At 43.1% G+C, this 9,726-nt stretch overlaps 5 protein-coding genes across 6 annotated transcripts; 2 read left to right on the forward strand and 3 right to left on the reverse strand.

The window, feature by feature from the left end:
• Positions 1-1,640: 1,640 nt before the first annotated feature.
• On the reverse strand, positions 1,641-9,616 carry LOC124336963. 2 transcript variants are annotated; one of them, XM_046790936.1, is made up of 10 exons: positions 9,173-9,616; positions 8,907-9,097; positions 8,734-8,823; positions 8,542-8,652; positions 8,388-8,471; positions 8,117-8,293; positions 7,824-7,997; positions 6,072-7,756; positions 2,449-2,553; positions 1,641-1,832 (listed from the first exon to the last, which is right to left on the reverse strand). In XM_046790936.1, exons 1-8 carry the CDS (start codon positions 9,454-9,456, stop codon positions 7,035-7,037), a joined length of 1,833 nt encoding a protein of 610 aa, XP_046646892.1. In that variant the 5' UTR covers positions 9,457-9,616; the 3' UTR covers positions 1,641-1,832; positions 2,449-2,553; positions 6,072-7,034. The 2 variants fall into 2 exon arrangements, with proteins under 2 accessions (XP_046646892.1, XP_046646893.1); XM_046790937.1 differs by having other exon boundaries at positions 2,446-2,553.
• Positions 3,228-3,743, reverse strand: LOC124337252 (histone H2A). The gene has a single exon (XM_046791357.1). It carries the CDS (start codon positions 3,663-3,665, stop codon positions 3,285-3,287), a length of 381 nt encoding a protein of 126 aa, XP_046647313.1. The 5' UTR covers positions 3,666-3,743; the 3' UTR covers positions 3,228-3,284.
• LOC124337269 (histone H2B.3) lies at positions 4,000-4,392 on the forward strand. The gene has a single exon (XM_046791375.1). The coding sequence runs from the start codon at positions 4,000-4,002 to the stop codon at positions 4,369-4,371; it is 372 nt and encodes a 123-aa protein (XP_046647331.1). The 3' UTR covers positions 4,372-4,392.
• LOC124337308 (histone H4) lies at positions 4,970-5,337 on the reverse strand. Its single transcript, XM_046791415.1, has one exon. The coding sequence runs from the start codon at positions 5,279-5,281 to the stop codon at positions 4,970-4,972; it is 312 nt and encodes a 103-aa protein (XP_046647371.1). The 5' UTR covers positions 5,282-5,337.
• On the forward strand, positions 5,583-6,015 carry LOC124337329 (histone H3). The gene has a single exon (XM_046791438.1). It carries the CDS (start codon positions 5,586-5,588, stop codon positions 5,994-5,996), a length of 411 nt encoding a protein of 136 aa, XP_046647394.1. The 5' UTR covers positions 5,583-5,585; the 3' UTR covers positions 5,997-6,015.
• Positions 9,617-9,726: the final 110 nt, after the last annotated feature.

Here is a 9,726-nt window from a genome sequence, read left to right on the forward strand (position 1 = left end):
CAATTTTTTAAACTTAAAATCAAATTGAAATATTGAGAACTGTAAACAGAACAAATCTCACTTGCTTGTTTTTTGAAAATTTTCCGGAAGTAGACCGGAAGTAACCACAGCTCCTCAACCATTGAGCTGTCATCAAATTAAACCACATATTCGTGATCACCATGACATTTGGGGTCGATTAGGTGTGATTTCAACGAAATCCAAAATTTGGCCAAAATCGAGAATTTTCCTGTTCAGGATAATTCTCGAAACCAGAAGTACGCGTACGTACAAAAAATAACATGAACTTTACCACAAATTTTACGAGGATCACGAATATGTGGTTCTTTTGTGGGTCGAGTAAATATTAACTGAACTACTGACTGAAATGAGAAAACCGGAAGTAGAAAAAAATAACACATTTTTAAAAATCTAACAAGTGAGCTTTGTTGGTGGAATAGTAATCGTTAATTAACACTAAATATTTCAACAAAATAACTGCTGATAAATGTTTAAAGAGATAACTAAGTGCAAAGTAACTGACTGTTTTGACAGCTGCAAATTATTAAAAAGCCATCTAGCGTTAGAAAAAAGAAACGTCCAAGTAAAACTTCGTTTGCGCGTAAGAAGGGCCTGATTTTCGAAACTATTACACAGACAGAGTTTAACGCAACTAGACTATTAGTAAATAACCTACGAAAATAAGTCAATTGTTGGGTACCTGGGCATAATCACGTGGTGAGTGACTGCAGGTGTGTAACAGCGGACGGAAGCGATCACTGAAGTGGTCCAGAAACTCGCCAAGTCGCCAGTGAAGTAAAACAAATTGTGTTTAGAAGCAGTGAAGCTAGCGTGCGTCTCGAAGATAAGGATGGAGAAGAACTTTGGTGGAAGTCCCTCTTCCGTCATGGACAAAGGTCAGCGTTGGCTCAAAAATCTCCGTGCCAGGACCACACGATTCCATAAAGAAACTGTGTGCTCTGTAAAAACAAAAGTTTTACATTAATGAAAATATAAACATGAATAAAGCATATCAATCTTTACCTTTTCTAAGAAGCACACTGAAATGTTTATGATGAAAAAACCGTAAAAATGGAATTCACAACAACCAACAGCATTACTTCACATGTTGAGATAAATTTCCTGATGCTAAAGAAAGTGTCATGAAGTATTGCAGTAGCGTGGTGATATGTGGTATTGATGCTTACCTTTATTATATGGGTGATGCATTTAGTAAGGCTTTCATCAACAAGCAGATCTGGTACATACATTCAGGTCACTTCATACTCTTCATGTCTGTGAATCTCTAAGTGGGAATGGGACAAGGAAATTCCTCCTGCTCCTGCTCCTGATAGTTGTCGGTTATCTTTCCAATGCGACGACGGTTGACAACGACAGCTCCGGTTGAGGCGATCACATTGCTCAATCGGAAGTGCAGAAGATCGATTTCATTCAGAATTTTAGAAGAGACACAAGATGAGGTAGAAGGATTCTTTTTAGGAACACACAAAGTTCGGCTTCAGTGGCTCCAGTGGAAATAGCTGCAGATATCGATTTGTCGATGACGACCTGCTGGCTCTTAATTCCACTGGGAGGAACAGCCTGTTTGGCTATGGCTTCCTGCAAACTAATCTCCAATTCCTGAATCTTCTTCTGCAGTTCCAGCATCCGCTATAGATCTTCCAACTGAGAAACTCTTTCTTTTGAATCCTAACGTTCCACTGGCTGCGGTTGATTGATTTGTGAAGGCAGTGAAACGGGAACTGGCACATAAATAGGTGATGCATAGATATTTGAATAGCTTGTGATTGTTGATGATGTGGCCGAATATCCCGATGGAACATATTCGCGTTCTAAAAGAAAAATTAAATGTTATGAAACATAACGGAACTATGTGCCAAGAGCAGTAAACAAGAAATGAATGGAATATTTACAAAATTAAGAAGGAATCATGTTTTTATCCATTTAGCAATCAAGTGAAATTATCATTATAGGATAGGTTGAAAACTAGGCAGTTAAAAATATAAAAAGAATCCCAAAATGTTCACCAAAGTGAAAATTCCAGTTCATTCACGGTTTCATTTGCTCAAGAGAGTACATTACAGAAATTAGACTATTAAGTGAATGAAAAAGGAAGCCGGCTTTCCAAATAGTTAAATCTGTATGGGCACCACATCTTGACCATAATAAGGTTTGCTATGCAAATATAACAAACAAGTTTTAATTACTCTACAAGGAGCAACTGATAGACCACTAGTGTTTTACAAACAGATAGGGAGGAGCAACCATGCTATCCTCTTGGTGAGGTGTGGGCTAAGATTTGTCTTTAGACATGGGAACAAACCCCAAAACAATCCATCCAACAACGAGTGGAAAAGCATGATTTTCAGAAAGATTTTTTACCACATTTCACTATGTTGTTTTAAATATCACAGGAGTAAAAAGAAATATTAGTCAAAATACAACTACCTTGCAAACAGAATTTCCATGGTTTTGGAAGACAGCTTGAATTGGACCATTTAATCACTGTCACAAGCACGCAGATCACATGAAGCCTTCAGCTGAAGATATTATCTGAAAATATTCAGTAAAGAATTAAATAAGAATCTAAAATAAAATAGTGTGTTATCAATTAAAACTTTCAAATATATCCAACCCAACGTTAAGAATGAAGACAAAAAATATCGCATGATCGATGTAAACTGTTTACATTTCGTCAAAAGGTTTCATAGTAAAAATGCAATACCTGATGTCAGATACTTTAATAGTGCTATTATCCACGAAAACTATATAATAGATTACCAAATCCCTGAGAATAAGAATCATCATGGGGATCGCCGGATCGTTGTCACAACAATAGCCACTATCACCAATACGCTTTGGGGCGGCCATTTTGAATGATTTGAAGCACTAAAATTGAGGGGGAGGGGGCAAGGTTGCATGACGAATTTGAACAAGGTGGATCATTAACTCATACCAGAGTAATAGCTGGTAATAGCATTTGTTTTCTTCTTGGTATGGAATACGGAGAAAAAATGTCCCTCTCCATACCCCTGGTAATAGATAAATCTATGCGATGATAATAATAACTTGTAAAATTTACAGTTGTTCTTTCATAGTCGGATAAGCTAACACCAGCAAAAGAAACAGAAAATTCAATGATCACTTGCAACTATACGAGATTTGCACTAGTAGAACCAGATTGAAATGTACGAAATGTAGTAATCAACAAGTTTCTTTTTTCCAAATTAGTTTGGTGGCCCTTAAAAGGGCCGATTGTTTAAAAGACGAGATGAACAGGAAATTTAAGCCTTGGCGGGCTTGTCAGTCTTCTTGGGCAAGAGAACGGCCTGGATGTTGGGCAAAACACCACCCTGAGCGATAGTGACACCGGAGAGAAGTTTGTTCAACTCTTCGTCGTTGCGGATGGCCAATTGCAAGTGACGAGGGATGATACGGGTCTTCTTGTTGTCACGGGCAGCGTTACCGGCCAACTCGAGAACCTCAGCGGCCAAGTACTCCATGACAGCAGCCAAGTAGACGGGGGCGCCGGCACCGACACGCTCAGCGTACGAGCCCTTGCGAAGCATTCGATGGATACGACCGACGGGGAATTGAAGTCCAGCCCTGCTGGAACGGGTCTTTGACTTTCCCTTTACTTTGCCTCCTTTTCCACGGCCAGACATGATGAAGTTGAGAGTAAGTTAACGCTGTTCCTAAAATCAAGGAACAAGTGATGTATACAATATGAAAAATCGGGGTTTATATAGTCGCTTCATGTCGGATTCAGAATGCAATCTTGGTAGCCAAACAGAAAACTTTTATTTGCCCCGCCTTTCTTTCTCTCTTCCTGATTGTGTTACTAGCTCCGCCCCCGAGTGAACATCTGCTGTTACACGTAAGTCTCTGGAGACGCGAGTTTTGGCTACCATCAAGTAGTGAGGGGGAGCCAGCCTCAATATAAAAACCAAATTTGAAGTGACGGTCGTTACTTTCTCAGATTTACTCAAGTCCTAGAAAATGCCCCCTAAAGTTAGTGGAAAAGCTGCGAAGAAGGCCGGCAAGGCCCAGAAGAACATTGCCAAAGGAGACAAGAAGAAGAAGCGCAAGAGGAAGGAGAGCTACGCCATTTACATCTACAAAGTGTTGAAGCAGGTCCACCCAGACACCGGCATCTCCTCCAAAGCCATGACCATCATGAACAGCTTCGTCAACGACATTTTCGAGCGCATCGCCGGAGAGTCGTCCCGTCTTGCCCACTACAACAAGCGTTCGACCATCACTAGCCGGGAAATCCAGACGGCCGTCCGTCTGCTTTTGCCCGGTGAGTTGGCCAAGCACGCCGTGTCTGAAGGCACCAAGGCAGTGACCAAGTACACCAGCACCAAGTAGATTATCTCCGGTCTTCTCTTTCAACCCAAACGGCCCTTTTCAGGGCCACCAAACGTTTAAAGAAAAGAAAAAAACCTTACTGTCACACATATTTAACTTAAACGATAAATAATACTTCAATAAACAGATGAAGTAGTCTAGATTCATTCCAAAACGAATAAATCCTAAGCAATGTTGGTTATTCAAGGATAGCTTTGATACTGGAATATAGATCGTTTCAAAGATTGGATTGTAAAATAACTGTATCCAAGACCAGTCTAGCACCATCGCATAATTTCTGCTTTAATTAGGTATTTTCTTTTTAAACACTACTGTTGCTTTTTCTCCCTTTATTTAATCGTCCAACGGAACCATTGAAAGAAAATGAAAATCTTTTGTGGAATGTTCTTATATTTATCTTAAACCAGTCAATTTTTCCATCAGCTGCATTAATTCGTTTGACAATTTTTAAGTGATTAAAACGTAAACTAAGCACGAGATAACTTAAGCCAGTTTTAAATTGAGACCGTAAGTTAAACGAAATCTTTTTTCTTTAAAAATTGGTGGCCCTGAAAAGGGCCGATTGAATTGAGATCGAAGTCTGAGTGAAAATCAATGTTTAACCGCCGAAGCCGTACAGAGTGCGGCCCTGCCGTTTCAGCGCGTAGACGACATCCATGGCTGTCACAGTCTTTCTCTTGGCGTGTTCAGTGTAGGTGACGGCGTCACGAATCACGTTCTCGAGAAACACCTTTAAAACACCACGGGTCTCCTCGTAGATGAGACCAGAGATACGCTTCACACCACCACGGCGAGCAAGACGACGGATGGCCGGCTTGGTGATACCTTGGATGTTGTCACGCAAAACTTTACGATGACGTTTGGCGCCTCCTTTGCCGAGTCCTTTTCCTCCTTTACCGCGACCAGTCATTTTGAGATAAGTTTCGGAAGTTTGATAAACTACTAAACTGAATACTGAATGATTCAAACTGTGGAAGAATTTGTGCTTTATACTCGCTCCAGTCCCCTCAAGCTTAACGCCCATTGGTGGGAACTTCCGCAACGCCCATCATTCTAACAAAGAGAGAATTTCCGTTATCAATTCTTTCCCTCCCATTTTTGAACTAACCAATCCCTAGCCAGTGAACTCCCTTAGCTCCGCAACGTCCGTAGATTCCCCACATATACCAAGCGCTTTTACTAGCAAAAGACATCAGAAATTTCAGTCGCTCGAAATGGCTCGTACCAAGCAAACCGCTCGCAAATCCACCGGTGGCAAGGCGCCCCGCAAACAGTTGGCCACTAAAGCTGCTCGCAAGAGTGCACCGGCCACTGGAGGAGTCAAGAAACCCCATCGTTATCGTCCCGGCACCGTCGCCCTTCGTGAAATCCGTCGCTACCAAAAGTCGACCGAGCTTTTGATCCGCAAGTTGCCATTCCAGCGCTTGGTCAGAGAAATCGCCCAGGATTTCAAGACCGACTTGCGTTTCCAGAGCTCGGCCGTCATGGCCCTGCAGGAGGCCAGCGAAGCTTACTTGGTGGGTCTTTTCGAAGACACCAACTTGTGCGCCATCCACGCCAAGCGAGTCACCATCATGCCAAAAGACATCCAACTCGCCCGCCGTATCCGTGGTGAACGTGCTTAAGCCAATTGATTCCCTTCTACCAACAAATCGGCCCTTTTCAGGGCCACCAAAAAATAATGAAAAAGTTAAGCTTACCTCATCTCCATTCTAGGCACGTTGAAAACTAAAATGTTGACAAAAAACGTCCACAAATATCACAGCAAATTAAAAGAAATGAATAACGGTGGTAAATTTTATCCAACTGTCACTTGACGTGTGTTTGTAGTACAAATGTTGTTTGGAATACGGGTTGCGTTGAAGTACTTTCTGTTCAGACTTCTATTGGCGAGTCTGGCCCATTTTCAAACTAAATAATATTTTGACAAAAATCCATGGAACTCTGACCAAAAAGAATCGATGAGAAATAGGACAAGAAAGAATTACGTCGAGAATCTGCATCAAATTTCTATTCTGGAAAATAGACGTAAAGATTATAAAATCACCAACTGCAATTTTTGGTTATGCACCCGAGTACGAAAGAAATGGAATCAACAATAAAAATCAACAAAGAATGAATCGCCATCGGGCGAAATAAAGACGTCCGCTGCTCTCAGATCCACGACAACAACTTTCAATCTTTCTAGTTTGAAGCGCAACTTACTATTTATTTCGATGGCCGATGGGCAGATTAATAGCAGTTGTTCGAGTTGTAGCAAAAAACAAACTATTCCACTGCTTACAAATCAAATCTTAATCAGTTAAAGATAAAAACAGTGAAATATTGGCCTAGCAGTTCTAATTTCATGAAGTGGCAGTTGATTTTTGATATATTCAATATTCACCATAACATCTTTCAGGCAATTAAGTATCCAAAAGAAAAACCGAACACTATATAATCGACCATAAATCGACTTACTTTTTAAAGTTTTTAACCACGTAAAATTCGGATTAGGAACCAATTTAAAATTCACAAAGACGCACTCACACAGCTAAAAACTAGTAATTCGAATCACCCAAAAAATAAAAGCTTTTCAATTAAGGAATAATTTCCAAATGTTAAATGTTTCAAAAACCAACCCTTTACATCCTCATATTTGGAATTTAAGATTTTGTTGAAACCTACCACAATTCAGTATTGATTGTTTCATTCGGTCCAAAGCTCGTCACAGTCACAACATTTGAATGTCTCATCTCACGCCGGGCAACCAGATCCTGACACGACAAGGCGTACGGTTTGAACGGCGTCAGTTCCACCATTTCTTTGCAGTACGACTCGACGTTGCTCTGGTTGGTCATCTTCTTCTGGCGCAGGTAATTCTTATCGACGAAATTGTTTCCTCTGACCGACGTACTCGCCGTTCGAGCCCCCCTGTCCCAAACCAGTTTGCCGGGCATCGGCTGCTCCTGGCAGACGACGGAAGCTTTCAACTGGCACGCTGGATACAATTCGTCCGATCCGATTTCGTAGCGGCTGTTGTGTCTCCTCAGCAAATTGACTCCGTTGTTGATGTTGGGGCTGATTTTCTGGCAGTTGATGAGCGGCAGCGAAGCGATTCGCCTGGCCTCCCTGTGAACCATTTCTCGCCTTTCGCCACCTCCGCCGTAGCTGAGCCTCTTTTGTCCATCCATGGCGGGCGCCGCCTCGTTGTTGGTGTGGAAAACGCGGTCGTCGTGACGGGGACAAGATCCCGGTTCCCAGTAATTGACGGCCGATGAATAGGACAGTTCTTCCGCTACTTTGTCGCGGTTTCTCATCCGCTGGCGGAACCAAAACACAAACGCCCCCACCGACAGGGCGCACAAGACGGCCGTGATGGAAGCGAACAAGTACGGCACCTGACCTGGAGCGCCCAAAAAACAAAATGTTTAAATTCAATAAGGAATAGTTTAATGAGATATACAACATACAACTGAGCTCGTCGGAGGCGTCGCCGTCTTCACAGTTCATGACGCCGTCGCAGCGTAGCGACGAGTCGAGACAAAATAGCAAAGTCGAGTCGCAGGAAATGCTGCTGAAGCGCCGGAAATTGAAGCAGTACTGCGAGTCACGGCAGACAATCTTTCCCTGGGACAAGCAATTCTCTGTGAACAATCAAAATTGAATCAGAAAAACCGATCAGCAAAGAGGGGTGGCGGGCTCTACTTTATAATACGCCACACTCTTTCTCTCTCGATTACGTCGAAATAATGGTACTACTTACGCTCCGTTTGAAAATCGACAGCCGTCCAAATGAGTCGGAAACCAAACGGGACAACCGGAGAGCGAGATCCCAGTGATTTGACGGATGTTAGATTGCCACTAGTCAGCCGGACGAGCAATCGATTTCGACGCGACAAAAGGCTCCGGTCGCTGACGGATTTGTAGTAGCGAAGATCACCTGATAAAAGATATCAAGTCCATTCTATTATAGGCCTTTGAGGTGCGTAATGCATTTCATTTCTATGGGGGGCTAAGAACGACCAAAACTGTACCGCAAAATCTCCGCAATTTCAGAGCTTGGTCGTTCAGGGGTCCGTAGCCGTCGTGAATCGATAATTCGGCCAACGGGCAACTGGCTGGAAAATAAATTTAAAAAAATATAAAACGGATTGACAAAGTTCCGGTAGTTATTCGAACTGTACTTACCGAGACCTCCGTGTAGTTGGAGATACTCGAGTCGAACGTAAACGTGATGCTGGAACGGGACCCGTAATAGCCAGGAGCAATCCAGCCAACTTTGCAGGGCCGATGGATAACCTGCGAATCAAATGGTCAGTGCATCTATGTTAATTGATATTGCACCGGCTTCCGGCGGAATCATCAGGTTGTAAAACGCACCAGGAGAGAGGAGAACACCACCACTTCCGCTAATTGTGCCGCCGCATCCGGAATTAGAGTCGGCATTCGACGGCGCAAGCGTCAACGACTCTAGAAAACCCCCCGCCAGCAAATCATCGCTGATTATCTTTCCTTTCAATCACCCAAAAAGTAGGTAGACTTATTATTATTACCTTCATCGACAAAGCTGAACGAGGCCGAAAAGCCCCTGTGATGGTGGACGTAATTGGCAGCGAAAAGGATTTCCACTTTGGGTTGCATGGCCAGCAGTGGAGGAGGTGTCTGCTGGCCGCAATAGCGGCCCGCCACAGTCCTTAAGCCGCTGACGTCTTCGGTTGTAATGCTGACAAAATCCGACAGGCACCTGGAGAGATAAGTGGATTTTAAAACAAAGGCAATCAAATGAAAATCAATAAAAGATTCAACAAAATTTAGATACCCGACGGTGTAGGGCGACTCCAAGTCGAAAAAATGGAACTGAATTCGGATGCCTTCCCACTTGCGGCCGTGAAAAACGTAGTAGCAATGCGTTCCGGCCGGATAGAAATCCGGATAGTTGGGCGACGTGAAATTGCCGTAGGGCAGCTCGGTGGAACGGAATTCGTAGAGGCAAGTTTGCGGCTGCTTTTCAGCCCGGACGACGGCCGTCCGGTGATGAGAGCGGAATTGTTCATGATGTAACGAGATGGTCGCCAGAGCCAACAACTTTTCAACGAACCGCATCTCACACACACACACTGGGACTAGACACCACACAGGCCACTTGAGCGAGGAACATCAGACCTAGATGTGTTTAGCACAAAACCCGAGGGTATTCATTTTCTTCTTCATCCAGGCGGAAAAAGTCATATCCTCCGTTTTTATTGCGCATGGCCGTTGCGCAATTCCGGCGGTTGCATCTGCAATGCAACAGGAAATAAAAGAGATTCACCCCGAAGCAAATTCTAGACTAGAGATAAAAATCGACGCGCATATCTCGTTATCCCTAGCAAG

This window comes from Daphnia pulicaria, chromosome 4, assembly GCF_021234035.1.
Source record: "Daphnia pulicaria isolate SC F1-1A chromosome 4, SC_F0-13Bv2, whole genome shotgun sequence".
NCBI classification, from domain to species: Eukaryota; Metazoa; Arthropoda; class Branchiopoda; order Diplostraca; family Daphniidae; genus Daphnia; species Daphnia pulicaria.